Source organism: Phaseolus vulgaris, chromosome 2 (genome assembly GCF_051622355.1).
Source record: "Phaseolus vulgaris cultivar YP4 chromosome 2, ASM5162235v1, whole genome shotgun sequence".
NCBI lineage: Eukaryota > Viridiplantae > Streptophyta > Magnoliopsida > Fabales > Fabaceae > Phaseolus > Phaseolus vulgaris.
In genome coordinates, this window is record NC_143499.1 from 10,317,116 (window position 1) to 10,341,938 (window position 24,823).

Genomic DNA, 24,823 nt, shown 5'->3' on the forward strand with positions numbered 1-24,823 from the left:
GTCGCCAAGAGGAAGCGTCGCCAAGGCAAGGCGTCGCCTAGGTGAAGGCGTCACCCAACCAGGGCGTCGCCAAGATCAAATATCGCTAAGGCAAGGCAATCACAGTGTGGTTCCCCGATACCCATGGGTAGGAAAGACCATGGAGGGAGCGACGCCGTGGGAAGGCCTCAGGTCCCGATGATCCGGGGCAGTGATAAAGAGAAGGAAAAGGTGGCTTCAAGGCCATAGTTATAGCACCAGGGTAGGGCAGCCTGACTCGTGAAGTACCCCTGCCGCCTCAGAGACGCCTTTGGGACAGATACGACTCAAGGGGAGGGTCACGCCCAGGGCAGCCAGGTGCAGGGTACGAGAGGAAGGCAGATACGCTCTCAAAGTGAGTGACTAGATGATTGGGGGCATGAGTTGGCACCCAAAAAGTCACCCCTTGCGCAGTAGCACTCCCAAGCAGGAGGACTCACACGTAGAAACGTCCCCAGATGGGCAGAAACGTCCCCAGATGGGGTCACGGCGCTGTGAGGCCCTCCACGTGTACGACAGCCAGGTCAGAATTGAAACACCACTTAGTCAGGTACCAGGTAATTAAAGTCATTCAATATAGTTTCTGTTTCGAGCCTTTAAGGTACTATAAAGGCTCCCAAGCGTTTCAACGTCTTAAATGCGCTACGTTTTCTAATTAGACGCGTTAATCAAGTGCGTTACGTTTTATGATTAAAAGCGCTTTAAGGCGCTTTAAATGCTTGGGCAGTTTAAATAGCGCCGAGAATGTTGGAAACAGGGTTGGAACTTTTGGCTAATTTTCTAGAAACACTCTAGTTGCTTGCTCGAGCCTTGAGGTTTTGGACAAGGGACTAGGGAAGGACTTTGGCCAGAAGGAGAAAATATACACCAGACACAGTTTCCTTTTTACCACCTTCAGAGTGCCATACGCGGTGCTCCAACACGGAGGTGCATAGTTTTTGGTGTTTCTTGCTGGCTGACTTGAGCGTCGGAGTGCAAATGGCCGCTAGGGCGCCCTTTTGTCCTTCTTTGCAGGAATCCACAGGTAACCAATGGGAAGGAGTCCCTAGCTGACGGTTGAGGTCGCGCACGAAGACATCCCAGGTCAACCGGACGGAACAGTATTTATACACTGTTGAAAATCATAATGAAAAAGCGAATATTTTGACAATTTTAGAGAGAGTGTTTATTTGCTAGGGTTTTTCCCTGCATCTTGCGATCTTATCAAGAATCCACCAATTCTTGTGGCGATCATCCTTAGGCTTATCAAACTTTGTTTGTGGCGCCTTCCTTTATCCAGGTTTCTATTATTACTGTTTTGAATTTATTCCGTAACCCTAAATTCCCAATTTTACTTTCATTTCTATTTGGATTCATATCAAATAATCTTATTGATCTCCTTTTATTTTTTTCTTAAATGTATTATATTTTTATTTTTTATTTTAAATATTTCTATAATATTTTGTGGTATTGAGAATTTTTCAAAAAGTTATTATTGTTAAAACATTTTTGTTACTATTTCATATACTATGTTATAATTTTAAGAGATTGACAAGACTTATCATGATATAAAATTTAAAATCTTTCACTCCATATATATATATTGATTTAGTTTGTTATTACTTTTTTTATTGTTTGTTTGCTACTTGTGGAAATCTTACGTTATTTATGATCTTTTCACGGGTTTCATACCTCCTCTCCAAAAAAAAAACATTCTCCCTAGAATCCCATATGCATTAGAAGTTTGACATTACATTCTCTGCTATTTTGCTCTTGCTTTGCAGCAAAGATTGGGTCCAAGAGACACAAGAAACCCATTTATCTGATTAGTAGGGTGAAAATCAGAGAGAAGAAAACGATGGAGATGGAAGTGGACAGCGAGAAGAAGCAACACAACGTGAAAGAGAAGGACTTGTTCAAAGCAGCTGAAGAAGGTGACGCAGCAACGTTCCAAGCACTCTCCGCTGAAACCCTCTCCAAAGCGCTCTCTCTCAGAAACGAAGATGCTCGCTCCCTTCTCCACGTTGCCACCTCTTTCGGCCACTCCCAGGTACCCTTTTGGCCCCTTTTCAAAAAGGTGTCTTTGCTTTTCCTTCAATTGTTGAAAAAATACATTCATTGTGCATTTGTCACCACTCTTTGAAATTAGGGTTTTTAGTTAGTGAAATCATAACTGTTTTGAATTGGAATGAATTTGTTTAGGTGGTGAAGATACTGTCATCTTGTGACGGGTCTGCTAGTGTGGTGAATAGTGCCGATGAGGAAGGGTGGGCGCCCCTTCACTCCGCCGCCAGCATTGGGAATTTGGAGATAGTGGAGACTCTATTGAGCAAAGGTCAAAAGAATTTTTTTAATTAAAGTTAACTCTACACATTGCCTTTTACTTAATTATCATTATTATTTATTACTGATCTCAATCAGCATCATTTCCCCCTTCAGAATTGAAGTGTAAGCTGGGTGGATAAGTATTTAGTGTCCGTTTACCAAGAATGATGGTTGATTTTGTTGGAGATCCCACATCATGCAAAGATATGACTAAAAAATAATATATAAGTGACTGGAAATCTCATCTTACTAACTTGGTTTTTTAAGATTGAGGTTTGGTTTTTTAAGATTGAGGTAGACCTAAGTTTCTCTTTCTTAGCATGATATTAGTGCTTGTTTGTGTCTATTTTAGCAAAGTTTATTGGGTGTGTCATCCAATATTTGTCCTTCCTCTATTCCCACTCCTAATGCCCTTAAAGGAAGATGTGTTAGAAATCTCACATCATCAGGAGATATGACCAAATAATAAATAGATAGATGATTACAAACCTAAGTTAGTTTTGTAGGGTTGAGTTAGGCTTAGAGTTAACTTTTTAAGATATCTGAACTCAATTGTAGTGAGACTTGATATTAAGAAAGATGTTGATGGTTTTAGGAAAACAGTCCGCAATTGCAAGTTCAGTTGCATTGGTTGCATTTGTCAGAAGTCTTCCACAGTATCAATGATTGTGAGGAAACCATAATTGTGAGGGTAGCCATGATTTAAAACCCTTAGAACTGGTTCTATTTATTTGTTTATAATTGTCTATTTATAATCATCTTCTTTATGGGGTTTTTCTGATGTTTGATTTCAATTTCTTAGTATTTTATAGTAGAGTTGATGACTTGAGGTGCATCTTTCTCCATCTTCATTGTGCTCCAGCCTTTGACTGCCCGTTGTGCCCATCTTTTTGCTCTGTTCAGATTGTGGAATAGTGTTGGGAAGCTTCTAAATTTATGTAGCTTGTGATTGAAAATGGTGGTAACAGTTTGTTGGGCGCTTTCAAGTGTCAATTGTGGTTTTCTATTAATTTTCATTTTCTACATCATTGATTGAATATGTAGGCTACTACTCTGCGCTTTTTGTATTTTGTAAATTGTGGAATTGATCATGAAGAATCACAAGTATAGTAATAAAATGTAGCTCCTGTATACCTTTCCAGACCAAAATTTCATTTGCTAAAGATTCATCAATTGTCTCAAATGTTCTTCTTCTCCATGTTTGGTAGGAGCTGATGTTAACCTGAAAAATGATGGGGGTCGCACTGCTTTACACTATGCAGCCAGCAAAGGTTGGTTGAAGATTGCTGAAATCCTCATCTCCCATGATGCCAAGATTAATATAAAGGATAAGGTTGTAGCATGGAAACATTTGATGGGTTTGTAACACTAGTTTCACTGTATTCCTTTTCTTCATAATCGCGTTGTTAAAGATAACAAGTATACTAATTTAGTGTATGTCTTGTACTTAATCAGATTGGCAGCACTCCATTGCACCGGGCAGCTAGCACTGGTAAATCTGATCTGTGTGAACTTTTGATTGAAGAAGGAGCAGAGGTTGACACTATTGATAGAACTGGTCAAACTCCTCTGATGAATGCTGTGATTTGCTATAACAAAGAGGTATGCTTATTTTATGTGTGTGCATGCATACGTGTGTACTCTCTAATAGCAAAGGTACATATTGAACCATCTGAACAATTTTACTAAGAAATATGTATATATTTATTTTAGATGACAAACCTATGTATTTTGCAGTACAAATATAGTTCCTACCTCCTTTTAATCATGCTTAATGTTTTTGTTTGCATAATTCATGTCTACCTATGTAATAAAGCAACGGATGTGACTTCTTCATTCATTCATTTGTTTTCTGTTAATCCAATGGCTTAATTAGTTTATTTACAAGTGAATTTTTGGAGGAGGAGGCTATGTTGATTGTTAAGAAATCATAACATAATCGTGAAGTATTTTCTCTTTATTTGATGCACTTTTAACAATTACTTCACCCTACTCATTTCAAATTAAAATTATGTTTGGGCCTTGCTTGTAGTGTGCCTGGTCTACAACATTGAAGCATTTAATGTCAAGCTTGAGCTGTGTAATACTAATTGTACTTTGCTAGTTCCTGATACCGTTTCTTATTCTTTCATCCCGTCTCACTAATCACTACCTTCTATTTTTAATTTTAAAAATAATGGTAAGGGTTTGGCTTTGTAAGTATAACGAATGCATGCATTCTGCATAGAGGGGAATTTTCATAAAATAAATCATTTTTGGTTCTTTTATTAAAAACAAAAGGGCTCATACATATTTGATTCTTACATTTTGCATCTTATTTTTATGTTATATTAAATATAAAAGTTGGTTAGTTGCAATGGCAAATGGTTTACTATGCTACTATTGAATCATTTACTGGTTTTATGTAAAGTTCAGCAATAAAGAATGAGGGTTGATACCCGAACATTTTCTAGTCAAGAGTCTAACACACTGCTGCTTTTGGCACTTTAAAAGGAAATTGTGGCTAGTAGTTGTCTTGTTAGATGTTGGCTATGTTTGACTAAACTAGTTAAGAAGCTATCTGGTACTTAGTTATATGGAGTACATTGTATGAATGATGAGGAATATGTTTTGATGACAGTTTTGTTGTTGATGTCCTATAATTATTGAGCATCATACATTAATTCTTATGTTATAAATCTTTTTGATGTCGATGTTTTACAGGTAGCTCTCCTTCTGATAAGACATGGAGCCGATGTGGATGTGGAGGACAAAGAAGGGTACACAGTACTTGGTCGTGCTACAGCTGAGTTAAGATCAATACTAATTGATGCTGCCAAGGCCATGTTGGAGTGATACAACTGTAAGAAAATGAGAAAAAATTATCAGTATAAAAGAGCAGAATCGTGGGGTTGTGGTAGTTGTATTGCGATTCATTAGTTGTGGTTACTTTCTTGACAATTTGAGACCTGCTCTGCTGAGGCAAAAACTCATTTTTTTTAGGCAAAAAACGAATGAATAAATAAGAGGTATTTCAGGAATATCTCAACCCTTATACAAAAGATCTGTATGAGGATATAATCTTCTAAGCTTTTAACAAAACTGAAAAACCTACAAGCAGACACAACTATCTTCTAGAAACATTAACTGATCTCATAGAGATCAAAGGCTCAAGACACCAATCTGAGTATGAAAAACTTACACTGCGCATTTTAGTTGTAATCCAAGATCAAGTCTTCATTTGTGCCATAGGGAGCCAAAAAATCATTTTAAAAGCTTCAGGATGAGTGGTGTCAAGGAAAGTGTTAATCAGATTTGGGATGGCATGTGGATAGCAGTTGTAGGAAAACTGTGGTTACATAGGAACAAGAAGATTTTCAGAGGAGGTAGTGTAGATCACATTGAAATTTTCTCTAAGGCAAAAACTCATCTTCACCTATATATTTAATTGTCAAACCCTTTCCATCTTTTTAGATCAGAAAGATGTAGAATATCTGTTTTTTATATGATATGATACAAAACACTGTGTAACCTTTGTTTTTGGAGGAGTGCTGGGAAGCTTTCTAACAATATATTTTATTGGTTAAAAAATTATTGAGCATTGTGAAATATGTTTCTTATGGGAAACTCAATTTTATCCGTGATAATAAATTTGTTCAAAAGAGGTAGTACAAATTGAGCATTTTAATCATGGAGATTTTTAAAACTCAAGAGTAGGCTTTTTCACACCACGAAACATAGGGAAAAGAAGTTTCTTTATTAAATAAAACTAGTTTATATAGAAACTATTTTTAAGAAATTTATTCATTAGTTTCTTCAAATTCAAAATTTTAATTTGTATATGAACTTCTCGTGTCTGTGCCTCATGGCGTTCAGGGTGAGGCATAAGTCTTGTAAGATTTACTTAACTGAGTTTAGTAGTAGATATTTATCAGCAAAACAAATATATAATATGTAATTGATAAATTATATATTAAATATGGAATAATTTAATTTGACTATAATATACACTGTCATTTAATTTAATGATGTAACAACTTATTATTTACCGAGTTCAATATTTACTATAATTTTTAATATAAAATAGTAAAATTAACTTGAAGTTATGACAATTCATTAAGTTTTTAAATAAGTTGTGTAGTTTAAAAACATATAATGAAGGTACAAAATTGGTTATGATTGATAGATAGAGATTAAAATTTTATTTTTGATAAATTATCTAGAATTTATGGTTTCACATAATTTACTCAGTGGATAAGAATTTACTATTGGTTCATGATTTTTTTTCTCATTGAATTATTATTCGTTATCTTATTATTAGAAATTTGAGGAAGGAATGATATTTCACTTAGTGAGCTCAAGATTAATAGGCAAAATAACTTTAATACAATTATAAGTTAAGTAATATGAAATATAATTCTTTATTGTATTTGCATCTACCTTTCTCAACTATTATTTTTTTCTTTTTTTAAATATCAGTGAATTAAAATTTAATTATATATTGCTCTGTATTGTTTTTTTATGATAAGAGGTGAATTGAAGTCATATATGATATGGATAGTGATAACTAGGTGGTATTATTGTGATTGGTATTATTGTGATGAATATGTATGTAGTGGTATGGAGGAGATACTAGGAAGTTGTTGATATATATGGTCTAAGTACAAAGTTATATAATTTGATGAAATATTCAGATTATAATGATACATTGGATAATAAGATAATAAATAAATAATGTTGTACGAGCCGAAAAAGATTTCTTACATTAAAATATTAAGAAGAGTCACAAATATTTAATACAGGTTAGAAATTACTTTAACAGTCACAAATGTTTAATACAAGATGTTGGAAATAATTTGTTATATAATATTTCCATATTTATATTAGAATGAGTAGATTGGTAAACAATTAGCATAAAATAATATTTAACCTAAAAACTTTATAAAAAAACAAGGTATTTTCTTATATCTATTATATATTACTCTTTAAATATAAATTTAAAATTAGCATTCTTAAGTAATTGATGATGATGTTTATATATTTAATGTAGATGAATTGTTTAGCCTTTGATATGTTTGTGGTGTAATTATTCATATATTATTTGTGTACTTGTATGAGTTAGGGGTCTAGATAGTACATGTAGTTGGATGCACAATTGTTGATGTGTCAGTGGTCTCTAAATTCTTTTAAGTCTTCTTCCTTCAACTATGATGTCCAGTCGTCTGGTGGGGGTACCTGCGATTGCACTCCGACGCTTAAGTCAGTGCTATGATCTACGTATATTTTAGTGAATGGAAAAAATGTATCTTACTACTTTCATAGCATGTTCTATTTAAAGTGCTTGGCTCATGGCGTAGATTCTAATGTGCTGGATCAGTTGTTAACTGACGTGCATGGCGATTTCTTTATGTTTGGGGTGCATCTTTCGATTTATTTTGCTATATTGAAGATATTTTTTCGTATATTTCAGAATGTGGGTTGATTCATTCAAAGTTGTTATGTTGTTGTTGCGTATTTATTTATTTTGTTATTTTATGTTATTTGACTTGTGCGTCCGGTTACCAAGGTCGAGACAGGCTCGTCCAGTACCTACCCATACACTTCTCCCTAGGCTCAAAGAGTCGAATATGACCGTTGCAGTTCCCGAGGTGTGATTAGATCGTTAGAAACATTAAATGCGTTGCAGAGATGTGACATTTGTGTTTTCTAAAAACGTCGTCAGCTTGATTGAATACTATTCAATTAGATTTTGTCAACGGTGGAGATGTGTCGTTTCGTATACCGAATGGTGTGGATCGTTGGATGAAAGTAAATCTGATGACTCCGAATGAGGTACCTAAGAATCTTTTTCCTATTTGGTTTCCTATAAATAGGATACCATTATAACTTAGTTGGTTTTACGCTTTCTTCACTGCCTATAGAGCTTGTGCCATTTGCTCCGAGTGCCGAGTTTACCAATTTGCGTCTTGGTTTGTCAAATTTTCAGGTCAGTAATGTCTTCTTCTGTTGATTCGTCGAATAGTGTCGTCGATATCGAGTCTTCTGAGGTTACCCATACTGTATCTAGCAGTGCGAGAGAGACTAGTGACTTAGACCATTCAATCTCAGAAGGTCCGAGTTATGAGTGGGTCGATCCACGTGTTTTGAAAATCCCTACTTCTTTTAGGAATTTTGATGTTTTAGATAAGTTTTTCTCCAAAGTTTCATTTATAAAACCTGATGCTCCTTCGGACGCGTTGATGACCGATATATGTGGCTATTCCGACCGGGTGTGTCATGGTCGAGAAAACGCACCTCATGATTTCTTTTTTGTTTATGACGCCTTTTTCCATGATTTGCATGTAACCCTACCGTTTGATGATTTCACTATGGGGTTCTTCGAATCCTTAATGTGGCGTCGACCCAATTGCACCCCAATTTGTGGGCGTGCCTTCAGGCGTTTAGGATAATTTGTGATATATTTAAGATAATTCCAACATCGCATCCGTTTTTTTTTTACTATAATTCCCGTCCGAGAACTCCAGTTAGTTGGTTGTCGTTGTCAAGTCGTCTAGGGAGTGTTCGGTTTGCAGCGTTTACCACTTCCTAAATTTTTTTTAAAGAAAAATACTTCAAAATATTTGTTGAACCTGATGGTCGAGACTATTTTTATAACATAGAGGGGGAAACCAAATTTCCTTTTCATTGGACCCAAAACCCTTTTCAAATTGTTGCCTGACCGTGGTCGTCGATGTCACCTCTGGATAAGGCGATTCTAGCTGTGTTTGAACAACTCCCATATAAGTTGCCTATCCGGGAGTTGATAGCCTTATACGGGTCGTCCAAGAGGTGGACAAACCTTACTAGCATATAAATTTCCTGTATACATGCTTATATTCATCACATTGATAGTGTTTAATCCATTTGTGTATGGTAGATATCATGACTAGGATGGATCTAGCGTTGGGGGACCTTATGGCCAATTTGAGACATCAAGCAACAAATAAGAAGATTAGCAGTTTCGAGCCGGTCGGGAAGGGGAATCATGCAACATCGATCGACGTGGTGCAACATCGATGGCCAAAAAATGGGGTCGTCCAGCTAAAACGACTCGACTGAGTGTGGAAGCAGGACCGTCCACCAGGCAGTCGTCGATGCTTAATCCTTAGTTGGAGATGGCACCGGGCGTTCAGATTGAGCTAATCTCGGAATTTGAGGGCGTACTAGCAGCCATTCCTACCAACAACTTGGTCGCATAATGGTTGGAGTTGTAGAGTCAGTCGTTTCTGGTGGGCCGAACTCTTGGTGAAGAGTTAGAAAGAACCCTTGCTATAGTGACCAAGCAGAAGAAGGAGTTGGCCGAGCTTGCTAATTCACTGAAGGCGGCCTTAGAAGCAAACGAGGCTCTTAAGGAAAAAGTTTTAAAGATAATGATGTTGCTGAGAAGGCTCAAAAAACCTTAAAGGATGAGTTGGCGGTGATGGAGGCGGAGAAAGCGGATCTTGCCAAGGAGAAAGCTGCAACCGAGGAAAGGGAAAAGGCACTCTCGACCGAGGTGGAGAAGTGCCGTGCATTTATGCTACGCATTAGCAAGGATTGCTTTTATCAGGGTCTATGACAAGTGGCCTTTTACCACGGAGTACCGGTCGAGGACCCTCGCTACAACTTGGATAAGGACGTGGTGAACGATAAGCTAGTGCCAATCGGCGGGAGTGCCATTACACCCATGGATGTGGGTGGAGAGAATGCTGCCACCCCTCAAGCTGAACCTGAGCCATCCTTTGAAGAAATTCTAGAGCCATTTTAAATGATTTTTCTTTTAGACCTAGGATGTGGGCTTCGAACAATTTTATTTTTGTGCATCATATATGTAAAAATTTTATCGACTGGTCGGTCGGCCTTTCAAATCCATGTAACTTGGGGAACTTACTATGTATGTATCTTTCAATCTTTTCCATAATTGAGTAGTTGCGCAAAAGTAGTAGCTGATCGAGCCTTTAGGGATTTTAATTCGTGGGAATTATACTTATTCACAAGTAAAGTCCGACCAAGCGGTGCGGCTTGAGAGTGTGTAAAATATGATTCAAAGGCCAAGTTAACTGGTAAAAGAAAGTGAACAACTATATCATTATGGTCGCATGATGCGATATTTTTATTCCGACCGTATTAAGCAGTGTGTATTCAGATTATTCTTCGTAGTGCAGGAGTGCTGGTCATTATGAACAATAAGTATTGGTCATTTACGATGATAAATGTGTTTTGAGTTAAAACTTCTATGTCGGTCGATGTTCGTTCTGATCGAGAAGTAAATTCTGGTATTGCTCTGGTCATTTTAAACCTATATATTATGTTATGAGTTACTCTGAACTTGACTTTTCTAGAGTAAATACACAGGCCAAGTTAATGATCTCGGTAGATTTGATAAGGTTGATTCTGACCGTGTTGGGGTAAGTGTAGTAGGAATAATATGCCCTACTGAATATCAAGTCAAGGATATGAATTTTTAAAGTGCCTCGTTAAAACCTTCTCAGACGAAAACCCTCCTCAGGGATAAAACGACCGAGCGAGGAAAGAGTACACTATTTTTATTAAGTCTTATTTGCTATAATAAAATTTGAGTTGTGTGGCATTCCACGTTTTCGGTATATTTCTTCCTAATAAAAATTCTAAATAATAAGCTCCTCCAACTGCTGTGTCAGCTATGTGAAACGATCCTTCCCAGTTGCTTGAAAATTTACCGTCATCTTTCCGGGCGTCGCTGCGCATTCACCAGACCAAATCTCCTTTCTGAAAGCTTCGTGGTTTTACCTTTGAGTTGTACCTTCGTGCCACCCACAACTTACACGTTTCTTCTCTTATTCGGCACTTATCCCTGAGTTCATTGATGAGGTCAAGGCCGACCAACAAACTTTCTTTATTCAAGTCCAAGTCCATTGTTTGTCGTCGTAGAGAGGGCTCTCCTACTTCAACAAGGATCATGGCTTTTGTTCCATAAGTCAAGGTATATGGTGTTTCTTGAGTGGTGGACTGTGGTGTACAACGGTAGGCCCATAGTACTTTGAGGAGTTCTTCGGCCCACTTAATCTTGGCGGGGCCGAGTCACTTCTTCAACTCATTGAGGATAACTTTATTGGCGTCCTCGGGTTGGCCGTTGGTTTGCGGATGTTCTACCAAGCTTGTGATGTGCTTGATATCAAGCTTTTCGTAAAACTCGGCGACTCCTCGGTGGGTGAATTATCGACCATTATCAGTGATGATGACCTAAGGTATCCCGAATTGACACACAATGTTTTTCAAAACAAAATTTTGGTAATTTTGTGCGGTAATGGCCGTCAAGGGTTCAACTTCTATCCATTTAGTAAAGTAGTCTATGCTGACCAATAGAAATTTACATTGTCCTTTACCTAGAGCAAATGGTCCGATGATATCCATCCCCCACTTTACAAATGGCCATGGGGAGAGAATGTAATGAAGATTTTTAGGTTTATGGTGAGATAGGCTGCCATACTCTTGGCACTTAACGCACTTCTGCATAAATTCAGCGCAATCACCCTGTACGGTCGACAAATAATAGCCTGTCCGTAGTATCTTAGATGACATTGTTCAAGCTCCTGAATGAGTGCCGCATACCCCTTTGGGTATCTCTCGCATGACATAGGTGGCTTGCTCGGGAGTGAGACATTTCAAGAGTGGATGAGTGTAACCTCGATGGTAAAGGTCTTGATCTATCAACAAAAATCGGGCGATTTTATGTTTCATTATTTTTTCAGAATGTGCTTCGCTTGTTCTGTCAATTAGGAACTACTTGATGGGTGTCATCCAATTTGGTTGAGTATCGGTCGCCATACATTCCTTCGAGCCAACACTAGGTTTGGTCATGGTTATGTAAATTACTGACCGATGGAGTCCTTTTTTCCTTGTGGTTGCCAAGCAGGAAAGTGTATCGGCTCGGGTATTATGTTCTCGACGGATATGATGGATTGTTACTTCATCAAATTTTGCAATCAAGCCCTGCACAAAATGGTAATATTGTTGTAAGAGTGTTTCTCGAACTTCAAATTCTTCTTTCAGCTGACCAACCACTAGCTGTGAGTCGCTTTTACATAATAGCTTTTTCACCTCCAAATCAATAGCAAGGTTATGACCAGCTATGATAGCCTCATACTCGACTTGATTATTTGACGTCTTGAATTCAAACTTCAAATCTTGTTCAATAAGAATATCACCTGATCCTTCCAACACTACTCCTGCACCACATGATCTGTTGTTGGAAGAACCATCAACATGTAAGATCCATAGGGTTCTCTGCCTCAGTTGCCCCCTTGGGTTAGTATTGAGTGTGGAATTCTGACAATTCTATTGCCCATCCTATCATTCGTCCGACCAAGTTTGACTTTGTCAGTATTTTATTAATGGGGTAGTCGGTTCTGACTATGATCTGATGATTCTGAAAATTCATGCGCATCCGCCGTGCAGTTATAACTAAGGCCAGGGCGACATTCTTAGTCATTTGATATCAAACCTCCATGTTGTGAAGAACCCGACTGACAAAATATACTAGTCGTTCCTCTGTTTCTATCTCTTGAACTAAGAATGCTTTGATTACCTCATCTGACACAACAAGATAAAAAATTACTGGTTCCTCGGCGATTGGTTTCTGAATGACCGGAGGGGTTGCCAAGAAAGTTTTCAATTGGAGGAATATGCTTTCGCATTCGTTGTCCACTGGAATTTAGATGCTTTATGCAATAAGTGCACAATGGGCTTAGTTTTTTCTACAAGTTTCGGTACGAATCTTGAGAGGGCCATGAGTTGACCGATCAATCGTTGGATTTCTTTTAGATTGCGAGGGCTACGCGTCTCGGTGATTGCTTTACACTTTTCAAGGTTGGCTTTTATGCCTCGATGGGTAAGCATAGAGCCTAAGAATTTCCCTCATTTTACTCCGAACACACACTTGTCGGGGTTAAGACGCATTCGGTGGTTGCGGAGAGCTTGGAATACTTCCTGCAAATCTTTAATGTGTTGCTCACATGAGTCAGACTTGACAACAATATCATCCACAAAGACTTCGACATTTCTCCCAATCATGTCTTGGAAGGCATGATCCATCAATCGTTGGTAGGTAGCTCCGACATTTTTTAGGCCGGATTGCATGACTTCGTAACAGAAGTTGTCGGAGTCGGTCCTAAAAGTTGTTTTCTCTTTGGCTCTTAGATGCATTTGGATTTGATTGTATCTCGAGAATGCATCAAGAAAGATGAGGATGTTATGTCTTGCTGCTCCGTCGGCAAGTCGATCGATGGTCGGCAGGGGATAGGAATCTTTAGGACATGCTTTATTAAGGTTAGTATAATTTACACACATTCACCACTTACTATTGGATTTCTTTGACCATGACCATATTGGCTAACCATGTGGTGTAGTGTGCTTTTCAGATGAAGCCAACCTTCATCAACTTATCAGTTTCTTCTCGGGTGGCTTTGCGTCTCTCCTCCCCCAACTTTCGTTTTTTCTGGGCTATTGGTTTGGCCTCCTTATAAACAAATAGGCGATGTGTGATGATGTCGGGACTTACCTAGGCATATCGGTGGTTGTCCAAGCAAATAGGTCAGTATGGTCAAATAACGTTGTGTTGACCATCTTGCGGTCGTTCGGTTTCAAAAATGTCCTGATGTATGTCTTGTGATCGTCGTATCGAAGGGGTAAAGGTTGAAGGTCGTCACCTGCTTCCATGCGAGCAAGCATCGTCGAGTCGCGAGTCTAGATTTACGAGTGCAACCATACGTTTTGCCAATCTCCTATCTCGGGGGTGTCTCTTTGAGGATCAGTTACGCCTTCTAGGAGAGCGACCACACCATGGTGTTTTATATAGTTGTCTGGTAGGTTCAACTTTTAAACTCGCAACATAACATTCATGAGCGATCTTTTGATCCACATGTACCATTGTGATATCCTCGGTTGTGGATGGAAATTTCATTGCCAAGTGGGGGATTGAGATGATCGCTCTTAAACAGTTAATGGACGAACGTCCAAGCAGTACATTATATGAAGTATGTGCATTAACCAATAAATACTTGATTTTTATGGTTTTTCTGAGTCACTCTTCTTCGCCGAACGTGGTATATAAATCAATATATCCTCAGGTATCCACTCGCTCTCTTGAGAATCCAACAATTTGTTCATCGTATGGCTGAATGTCTTATTATGGGATCCTCATTTTCTTGAAGGTTTTCCAATAAAGAATATCTACCGAACTTCCTTGATCTACCAACACTTTGGTAATTGTGAACTTATCTATCTCCACGGTGATCACCATAGGATCGTCTTGTGTTGGATCTATCGTCGTGAAATCATCATCAGTGAAAGTGATTGGGGGTATTTAGGTCGTCTTTGGGTTGACATGGAATGAACTAATTGTATGGCTCTGAGGTGCTTCTTTCTAGCCGAGTTGGAGCATCTACCGCTTGCGAAACCTCCAACTATGCAATTGACTTCTCATTTAGGGACACCAAGTGACACCGAGCTGAAGTGTTGATGACTTCTTGGACTTGACGTTTGGTTCGATTGCTCCTCTCAAGGCTTTCACTCTGGGGTCGGGTCTTTCTGATCGGGCTTTCACTTCGTCTTTGCCTTGGCGAACGCTGGTTGTCACCACGACGACGAGAATCTCCACGTTCGAGTCGCTCTAGTCGTTCTCTCGGGGGATACCGTTCCTTCTGTGGTGAGTGGTATCGGTCTTGATGAATTTGCGAAAGTGGCCCACTTGGATGAACTTTTCGATTTTATCTTTTAACGCCTAACAGCCTTCAGTCATGCGTTCGTAATTGCAATGATACTAACAATGTTTGGATGTATCGGCAGTTCGCGATGTATGCAATTGCTTTAAAGCCAGAATCAGTTCGGCTTGTAATGCTTCATTTAAAACTCTTCCTTTTGGGACGGTTAGAGGTGTGTAGCTAAGAAATCGGGGTTCACGATTTTCTCTGAATCAGTCGATCTGTTCTGGTCCCAGCCGATTGCTTCTATCTTTTTCTTTACCCTTTCCCTTGTCTGCACCTTCAGCTTGATGACTTCTATGGTAGTCAACATGCTCTTCGATTTGCATGAATTTAGTGGCTCGGGTTCTCAATTCATCCATATTGTTTGTTGGTCTCTTGATTAAGCTTTCTGTAAATCGTCCCAAATGATGCATGGCTATCTCAGGCATCAAGTTTATGATATCCATGCATACCTTACTGAATCTATACTATCCATGAATGCTCGTAAAGACTCACCTTTTTCTTATTTCACATTAAGGATGGACATAGACGAAATATGATGCAGGTGACTCATTGCATACTGTGTGGTGAACTTTGTCGTTAAAACTTCAAAGTTCCCCACGGAATTGGTAGGGAGACTAGTGAACCAACCAAGTGGTCCTTCCTGGAGAGAGGTAGGGAAGACCTTACACCATACTACCTTGTTGGTGGTATATAAGGTCATTTGTGTTTTAAAGACATTCAGATGCTCGTCCGGATCGGTGGAGCCATTGTATGGTTTGATAGTTAACCCTTTCCACTTAGGAGGAAGTGGCGTGTCAATAATTTTATCTGTGAAAGGGTGCCTTCTCGGATCCTCTTCATTGTCAAGAGAAACGTTGTTTCAGGAACTTTGGTGGGTTTCTTGTGTCTGGATGTTATGAGGAGTTTGATGAGTTGGAGGGTGTGATGGTGGTGCTCTGGATTGATGGTTGTTCATGGCCCTCAATTTGCTGTAGAAGGTTTTTGTTTTGTTCCTTCAGGAGAGACATCTCCTCCTCCTGTCGGTGTCGGTCCTCGTCATTTTTCAATTTATCTGCCATGCTTTTCTTGTCGAGTCTCCTCCATTTGTGCCTAGAGGGCTTGAATCATTGCTATCTATTCGTTTTCCATTCAGTCGTTATTAGCCCTGTTCCTTGTGGACACCACTATGGTTGAGGACGACTTGTTACTGAAAATTGAATACTACCTCGGGCCCCACGGTGGGCGCCAATTGTACTTGTATGAGTTAGGGGGCCCAAATAGTACCTGTAGCTGGATGCACAATCGTTGACGTGTCAGTGGTCTCCAGATTCCTTTAAGTCTTTTTCCTTCCACTGTGATGTCCGGTTGTCCGGTGCGGGTACCTGTTGTTGAGCCAAGTGATGTTCAAGCTTTGAAGAATGCAAATCCTTTGAAGGATGTTGAAGCCTCTGCTGTGCTTGATGTTGCTGTGCTCGTTTAAGCTTTGATCTGGGGTAGTTTATATGTTGTAATCCACCCTATGATTAAATCTAAAGCATTAGAATTCTCAATCTTTGTGAAAACAAAATGATTTCAAACTAAGTAAAAACAACCGATTGTTTTGTCGAAACAACCGATTGTTTGTACTTAGGTGTTTTGAGAAAAAAAAAAGTTTGAAAACTGTTTTGAATGGTTAAACTGTTAAGTACCAAAACAACCGATTGATTCGAGGAAACAACCGATTGTTTGTTTTGGGACCATAACAGAAAAACTGTTTTCTTTGACTGAGCTTTAAATGATTTAACTGTTTACGCTTCAGTCATTAAATGCTTTGACCAATCTTTTAATGCAATTTAAGAGTTTGTTAAGATTTGATAACAAACTACATCTTTGAATATATTCAGAAAAACAAATTTAAGAATTAAGAATCTTTGACAAAGTTTTTCTAAGAGAGTTTTTCAAAGTGTTGAGATTGCTAAGTTGCTTGTGATTGATCAAAGTGCTGGAATAGGATTCTGCTTGTATTGATTTCAGATTATCTTCTGTAACAAGTGTAATCCTTGTACTCTGTTGAACAATTTAGTTTATGTGTTTGCTGAGATTGGCTGTGTGTTCTTGAGGTGTTCAAGATCAGCAATCTTAGTGTTGGCCAAGGAGAGTGTGTTTCTTGAGGTGTTCAAGGTCATTCTCTTGGTTGTTGTGTAAGTGATCAAGTGGTGATTGCTTAGTGGATATCTTTAGGGTTTCTGAGAAGACTGGATGTAGCTCTGGATTTGGAGTGAACCAGTATAAACAACTGTGTACAATTTCTCTATCCCTATCTCTTTAAATTCAGTTTTGTCAATTAAAAACTGGTATAAACAACCGATTGTTTCGGTAAAACAACCGATTGTTTTTCCAGTATTGTGCTTTTGCTTTATGTTTTGAGAAACTGAATTCTTAATCAAGGTTTTCTTGAAGTATTTTTCATTCTAAGTTTAAAAGTTTATGAAAATCCTTCTTAAACAATTCACCCCCCTCTCGTTTAAGGCCATATATTCTAACAATTGGCATCAAGAGCTTGGTTCTTGAAAGTTATTCAAGTTGATCAAAAAAATTTCTATGGCTGGAAAACTATCTTTTGAGGAAGGTGCTTCAATCTACAAACCTCCTTTATTTTGTGGATTGAATTATAAGTTTTGGGAAGCAAGAATGAAAATCTTCATTGAATCTATTGATCAAAGAATGGTCCGTACATTCCAAAGTTCAAAAAGGATAATTCTTTCATTGCAAAACCTTTGTCCAAATGGACAAATGATGAATGTAAGATGGCCCAGCTTGATCGGTCTGCTCAAAACATTATAGCTTCTGCACTAGATACTAATGAATTTTTCAGGATATCAAAGTGCAAAACTGCTAAGGAAATGTGGGAGACACTCAAGGCTGCTCATGAACCAAAGGAAGCAATGACAAAGAGTCAAGCAAGAAGGAAGAGAAGGCAAAATAAGAAAAGCCTCAATTTTTGCTTAATGGCCAGAAGGGAGGATGACTCAAGTAGTGTAAGTTCATCAAACTCCTCAAACTTTGAAAATTATGGTCAATTACTTCAAGCCTTTCAAGAAACGCATGAAGAAGCCAACCGATTGGCTCTCTTGAACAATCGGTTAAAAGAAAAGAACAGCTGGCTTGAAAACAGAGTAAAGGCACTGGAAGAGGATTTAGAACATTCAAAAACAGATTTTGAAAATCTGGAAATCATTTACAAAAACTCCTCTTGCAAGAGCGATACTCTAGTTTTTGAAAATTTATAAAATCTTGAAAAGAAGGTCCACTATCTTGTTAAAACAGTGGATAAGCTTTCTAAAGGCCAATCCAACTTTGAGAGTGTGCTAGCATCTCAAAATTGTGTTTTTGGAAAATCTGGATTGGGTTTTAATCCACAAAACAAACAAGATAGATTTTCAAAATCATTTTCAAAATGCCAGAAAAACAATCGATTGGACCATCGAAACAACCGATTGTTACATGCTTCTATTGCATGAAAAGAGGCCATTCTGTGAGGTTTTGTAAAATCAGAAAACATGTTGTTGCTAAAGGGCTTATGAAGTGGATTCCTAAGGGAAATAAAGCTTTTTTTTTATAAGTATAAACCAGATGGACCCACATTCATAAGGGGACCAAATCTTTGTACTTGAAAATCTCTTTTGTAGGAAATCTTGGAGGAGAGCAAGCAATTGTGGTACTTGGACAGTGGATGCTCCAAGCATATGACAGGGGACAAATCAAAGTTCCTGAGAATATCCTTTAAGCAAGAGGGTCATGTCACCTATGGAGACAACAACAAAGGAAGAATCCGTGGGAGAGGATCCATAGGAGATGAGAGCATCCTGGTGATTCATGATGTGCTCTTTGTTGAAGGCCTAAAGCATAATCTGCTGAGCATTAGCCAACTTTGTGACAAGGGATATCAAGTGATGTTCAAGTCAAACACATGTGAAATCTGTCTACCCAACACCAAAGAGGTAATGTTGGTAGGTAAGAGAGTTAACAATGTGTATCTTCTAGATATCTCTTCACCATGTTCAATTGGATGTCTTCTATCCAAGCAAGATGAATCTTGGCTTTGGCATAGAAGAATTGCTCATATTCACATGAATGATTTGAACAAGCTAATATCAAAAGATCTTGTGATTGGGCTGCCAAAACTCAAGTTTGAGAGGGATCACATTTGTGAAGCATGCCAAAAGGGGAAACAAGTGAAAAGTTCTTTTAAAACCAAAAATGTTGTCTCTTCTTTGAGACCTCTTGAACTTCTTCACATGGATCTCTTTGGACCCTCTAGAACTATGAGTCTTGGTGGAAATTATTATGCTCTTGTTATTGTTGATGATTTCTCTAGGTACACTTGAACTTTATTCTTGGAATCAAAGAGTGATGCCTTTGCTGCATTCAAAAAGCTAGACTTCAAAACACAAAGAGCAGCAACATAGGTTCTATAAGGAGTGATCATGGAGGAGAATTCCAGAATGAGAAGTTTGGCAAATTTTGTGAGAAGTTGGGGATTCTGCACAATTTCTCTGCACCAAGAACACCACAACAAAATGGAGTTGTAGAGAGGAAGAACAGGTCTCTTGAAGAGCTTGCAAGAACAATGCTTAGTGAATCATCACTTCCTAAGTATTTTTGGGCAGATGCAGTGAGCACCTCTTGTTATGTGATGAATAAGGTGCTTATAAGGCCCATTTTGAAGAAAATTCCATATGAACTTTTCAATGGAAGGAAGCCTAACATCAGTCACCTCGAAGTCTTTGGCTGCAGTAGTTTCGTTCTAAACAATGGAAAGGAAAGCTTGGGAAAGTTTGATGAGAAAGCAGACCTTGGTATATTCATTGGTTATTCACTTACAAGTCATGCATATAGAATCTACAACAAGAGGTTGATGACTGTAGAAGAATCGGTTCACGTTGTCTTTGATGAGGTAGATCGCAGAATCAGTCAGATCCCAAAGACCAGTGCTGAGGAAGATGAATAGAGCATCAGTTTGGAAAAGCTGGAAATCTGTGCAGAAAAACAACCGGTTGATTCGCAGAAACAACCGATTGAAATTCTGCAACAGAGTGAGCTGCCCAAGGAGTTGAGGATTCCTAGAGATCTGTCAGTGGATAACATCATAGGGAAGATAAAGGAATGTGTCTCCACATGTAGCTCCATCTCAAACTTCTGCAGGCACACAACTTTTGTCTCTCAAATGGAACCAAAGTCAATTGCGGAAGCTCTCAGGGATGAGAAGTGGGTTGAAGCTATGCATGAAGAGCTAAATCAGTTTGAAAGGAATGAGGTATGGTTTCTTGTCCCTAAAACTAATGAAATGAATATTATTGGTTCAAAATGGGTTTTCAGGAACAAGCTAGATGAGGATGGTGTGATCACAAGGAACAAAACAAGGCTAGTTGCTAAAGGCTACAATCAAGAAGAGGGCATAGACTATGGTGAAACCTTTGCTCCTGTTGCTAGATTGGAGGCTGTGAGGCTGCTGTTGGCTTTTGCATGTATGAGTGGTTTCAAACTCTTTCAAATGAATGTAAAGAGTGCTTTCTTGAATGGCTACATCAATGAGGAAGTCTATGTAGATCAACCACCGGGCTTTGAAGATCACAAGTATCCCAACCATGTCTTCAAGTTGAAGAAAGCTTTGTATGGACTGAAACAAGCTCCAAGGCAGTGGTATGAGAGGCTTAGCAACTTTCTGCCATCTCATGGTTATGAAAGAGGAATGGTAGACAAGACTCTCTTCATCAAGAAGTCAAATGCAAAAATAATTCTTGTGCAAATCTATGTTGATGATATCACCTTTGGTGCTACACAAGATAGATTGTGTGAAGAATTTGTGGCTGCAATGAAAGGTGAGTTTGAAATGTCTATGATGGGAGAACTATCTTTCTTTCTTGGATTGCAGGTTAAGCAAACAAAGGATGGGATCTTCTTAAGTCAATCAAAGTATTGCAAGGAGATTCTCAAGAAATTTGAAATGGAGAATTGCAAAGAAGCAAGCACTCCAATGCCATCAAGCTGTTACATGGATGCTGATGCTGCTGGAAAGATTATAGATCAAACAAAATACAGAGGTTTGATTGGATATTTGCTATATTTAACAGCTAGTAGGCCGGACATCATGTTTGCGGTGTGTCTATGTGCAAGATATCAAGCAAATCCTAAAGAGTCACACTTCAAAGCTGCAAAAAGAATTATGAAATATCTCAAAGGAACATCATCTGTAGGATTATGGTATCCTTCTCACTCTCCAATACATTTAATTGGTTATTCAGATTTTGACTTTGCAGGTTGCAAGCTAGATAGAAAGAGCACAAGTGGCACTTGTCACCTTCTTGGCTCAAGCCTAATATCATGGCATAGCAAGAAGCAAGCATGTGTTGTTCTCTCTAGTGCTGAGACTGAATATATAGCTGCTGGTAGCTGTTGTGCACAGATTCTATGGCTCAAGCAACAACTTGCAGATTTTGGTTTACAAATCAGCAAGGTTCCCTTGATGTGTGATAACACAAGTGCCATCAATCTTACCAAAAATCAGATTCAGCACTCAAGGACCAAACATATTGAGATAAGACATCATTTCATCAGGGATCATGTACAAAATGGGAACTGTGAAGTGAAGTTTGTGGAAACCAAACTACAGTTAGCTGAAATTTTCACAAAGCCTTTACCAAAAGAGAGGTTTTTCTTCTTAAGAAATGAGTTAGGTATTCTTGATCTTAATAATCTCTCCTAAATCTGTTTTTGATACATGCTAAAGTCTATTTCTGAAGACAAATAGGGGGAGAATTTATTGGTTCTTGTATATCTTTGTTTGATACTGCATAAAATGTTAAAATCTCTGATATGAAAGTATTTTCTACTGCTGCTGATAGAAACAACCGATTGTTTCGTGTAAACAACCGATTGTTTATTATGTTTCATGCTTTAAAAGAGTAATAAACTGTCTTGCTGCTGTAAGAAGCTTTGGATAGTATAAATGCTTTTTCTGCAGGAACTGCTTCAGATTTAATCAGATCAAACACAAGCACCAGGGATTTGTCTTCATCAAATAGGGAGAGATTGTTGAACCAAGTGGTGTTCAAGCTTTGAAGAATCCAAATCCTTTGAAGGATGTTGAAGCCTCTATTGTGCTTGATGTTGCTGTGCTGGTTTAAGCTTTGATCTGGGGTAGTTTATATGTTGTAATCCACCCTATGATTAAATCTAAAGCATTAGAATTCTCAATCTTTGTGAAAACAAAATGATTTCAAACTAAGTAAAAACAATCGATTGTTTTGTCGAAACAACCGATTATTTCTACTTAGGTGTTTTGAGAAAAAAAAGTTTGAAAACTGTTTTGAATGGTTAAACTGTTAAGTACCAAAACAACCGATTGATTCGAGGAAACAACCGATTGTTTGTTTTGGGACCATAACAGAAAAACTGTTTTCTTTGACTGAGCTTTAAATGATTTAACTGTTTACGCTCCAGTCATTAAATGCTTTGACCAATCTTTTAATGCAATTTAAGAGTTTGTTAAGATTTGATAATAAACTACATCTTTGAATATATTCAGAAAAACAGATTTAAGAATTAAGAATCTTTGACAAAGTTTTTCTAAGAGAGTTTTTCAAAGTGTTGAGATTGCTAAGTTGCTTGTGATTGATCAAAGTGCTGGAATAGGATTCTGCTTGTATTGATTTCAGATTATCTTCTGTAACAAGTGTAATCCTTGTACTCTGTTGAACAATTTACTTTATGTGTTTGCTGAGATTGGCTGTGTGTTCTTGAGGTGTTCAAGATCAGCAATCTTAGTGTTGACCAAGGAGAGTGTGTTTCTTGAGGTGTTCAAGGTCATTCTCTTGGTTGTTGTGTAAGTCATCAAGTGGTGATTGCTTAGTGGATATTCTCAGGGTTTCTGAGAAGACTGGATGTAGCTCTGGATTTGGAGTGAACCAGTATAAACAAATGTGTACAATTTCTCTATCCCTATCTCTTTAAATTCAGTTTTGTCAATTAAAAACTGGTATAAACAACCGATTGTTTCGGTAAAACAACCGATTGTTTTTCCAGTATTGTGCTTTTGCTTTATGTTTTGAGTCCTGAATTCTTAATCAAGGTTTTCTTGAAGTATTTTTCATTCTAAGTTTAAAAGTTTACGAAAATCCTTCTTAAACAATTCACCCACTCTCTCGTTTAAGGCCATATATTCTAACACCTGTGATTGCACTTTGACGCTAAACTCAATGTTATGATCTACATACATTTTAGTGAATGGAAAAAGCGTACCTTACTACTTTCACAGAAGGTTCTATTTAAAGTGCTTGGCTCATGGGTCTGGATTCTAATGGACTGGATCAATTGTTAACTGACGTGCATGGCGGTTCTTCATATCTGGGGTGTATCTTTCGGTTTATTCTATTATATTGAAGATATTTTCGGTATATTTCAGAATGTGGATTGACTCATTCAAAGTCGTTATGTTGTTGTTGTGTATTTATTTATTTTGTTCTTTTATGTTATTTGACTCGGACGTCTGGTTACCAAGGTCGAGATAGACTCGTTCGGTACCTACCAGTACAATTTGTGATATATGTATTTAGTTGAATAATTAACTATTTTTTATTTATTTTTAGTGATCTTATTTTGAAATGGGGATAGAAAATTTTATTGTTAGCTTCAAAAACTTTGTAGTGAAACAAGCATAATTTATATTTATTTTGTATGTTCTAATATACTTAAAAGTCAAATTAGGGTTTATAATAGAAAAATTAATTAATAAATTATAGATAAAGTTTATTAACATTTTTTTATCTTATAGATAAAGTAAATACGTAATGGAAATAAAATAATATTGAATTTTTATTATATTTAAAATATATTTAATATTATTTTTTAGGAATTAAAAGTATTTAATAATATGTATTTAGTTTCCTTCACTATATATCCCATCAAACATTTATAACATTATTTTTAAACATCTATTATAAGTTAAATACTACTGATTTCACTTGAAAGTTTATTAACAATATTTTATGTCATAGATCATGAGTCATGGAAATACAAATATTTTCTTATTTAAAAAAGATTCATATTTTAATAATGTGCATTTGGTTCCCTTTAATACACATCCCATTTTCTTTTCATGTATTTAGTTATTGGAAATATTTAAAATCAGTATATTTAATTCTAGTTTTTATCCTCAAACTTAATTTTTTTTAAGCCTCTTAAAATTAAAAAATATGGTTTTAATCTCTAAACATTAAATTTGAGGGGTTAAAACAAGCTTAAAATCAAAATCTTAAACTTTTAATTCTATACCTCAAACCCTAACATCTTAAATTCTAAAAAAATTCATTTAGTGTATCAAATTTAGTGACGAGAGAAAATAAAACCTTTTTTTTTTAAATTTAAGGAAAAAAATCTCAAATATTAAGAACTAAAAGCATAATATCTTACCTAATTAATTTTATACATTTTTAAAATGTAATATCTACACAGTTTTCAATGTAAACATTGCAAATTAGATATGATCTTATTCCATAATCTATTTGACTTCTTTTTACGTGATAAAATTTACAAAAGGATAAAAAAACTTACCTACAATATCATAACTACTTTTATTATTGTTATTTAATTATATTCAAGATTTCTTCTAAATAATATGCCGTGTATTTAATAAGATATAGATTATTAATGAAACTTTAAATTTAATTAAATAAGAACATAAAAAATAGCATGTGACAGTGGATATAAGTTTTTTGCTTTTAAAAAGTGGAGTTGTTTAT

At 37.2% G+C, this 24,823-nt stretch overlaps 1 protein-coding gene across 2 annotated transcripts; it reads left to right on the top strand.

The window, feature by feature from the left end:
* Positions 1–1,645: 1,645 nt before the first annotated feature.
* On the top strand, positions 1,646–5,363 carry LOC137810619 (Ankyrin repeat family protein). 2 transcript variants are annotated; one of them, XM_068611994.1, is made up of 5 exons: positions 1,646–2,047; positions 2,200–2,332; positions 3,531–3,655; positions 3,778–3,924; positions 5,026–5,363. In XM_068611994.1, the coding sequence occupies exons 1-5, from the start codon at positions 1,856–1,858 to the stop codon at positions 5,155–5,157; spliced, it is 729 nt and encodes a 242-aa protein (XP_068468095.1). In that variant the 5' UTR covers positions 1,646–1,855; the 3' UTR covers positions 5,158–5,363. The 2 variants fall into 2 exon arrangements, 1 of the variants encoding a protein (XP_068468095.1); XR_016518443.1 differs by having other exon boundaries at positions 1,679–2,047; positions 3,531–3,680.
* The last annotated feature ends 19,460 nt before the right edge of the window (positions 5,364–24,823 follow it).

Bases quoted from the DNA above. Each gene is read 5' to 3' on its own strand.
- LOC137810619 (XM_068611994.1), top strand. From the start codon at position 1,856: ATGGAGATGGAAGTGGACAGCGAGAAGAAGCAACACAACGTGAAAGAG. The intron at 2,333-3,530 runs GTCAAAAGAATT...CATGTTTGGTAG, and splicing joins GGAGACTCTATTGAGCAAAG to GAGCTGATGTTAACCTGAAA. The intron at 3,925-5,025 runs GTATGCTTATTT...GATGTTTTACAG, and splicing joins TGATTTGCTATAACAAAGAG to GTAGCTCTCCTTCTGATAAG.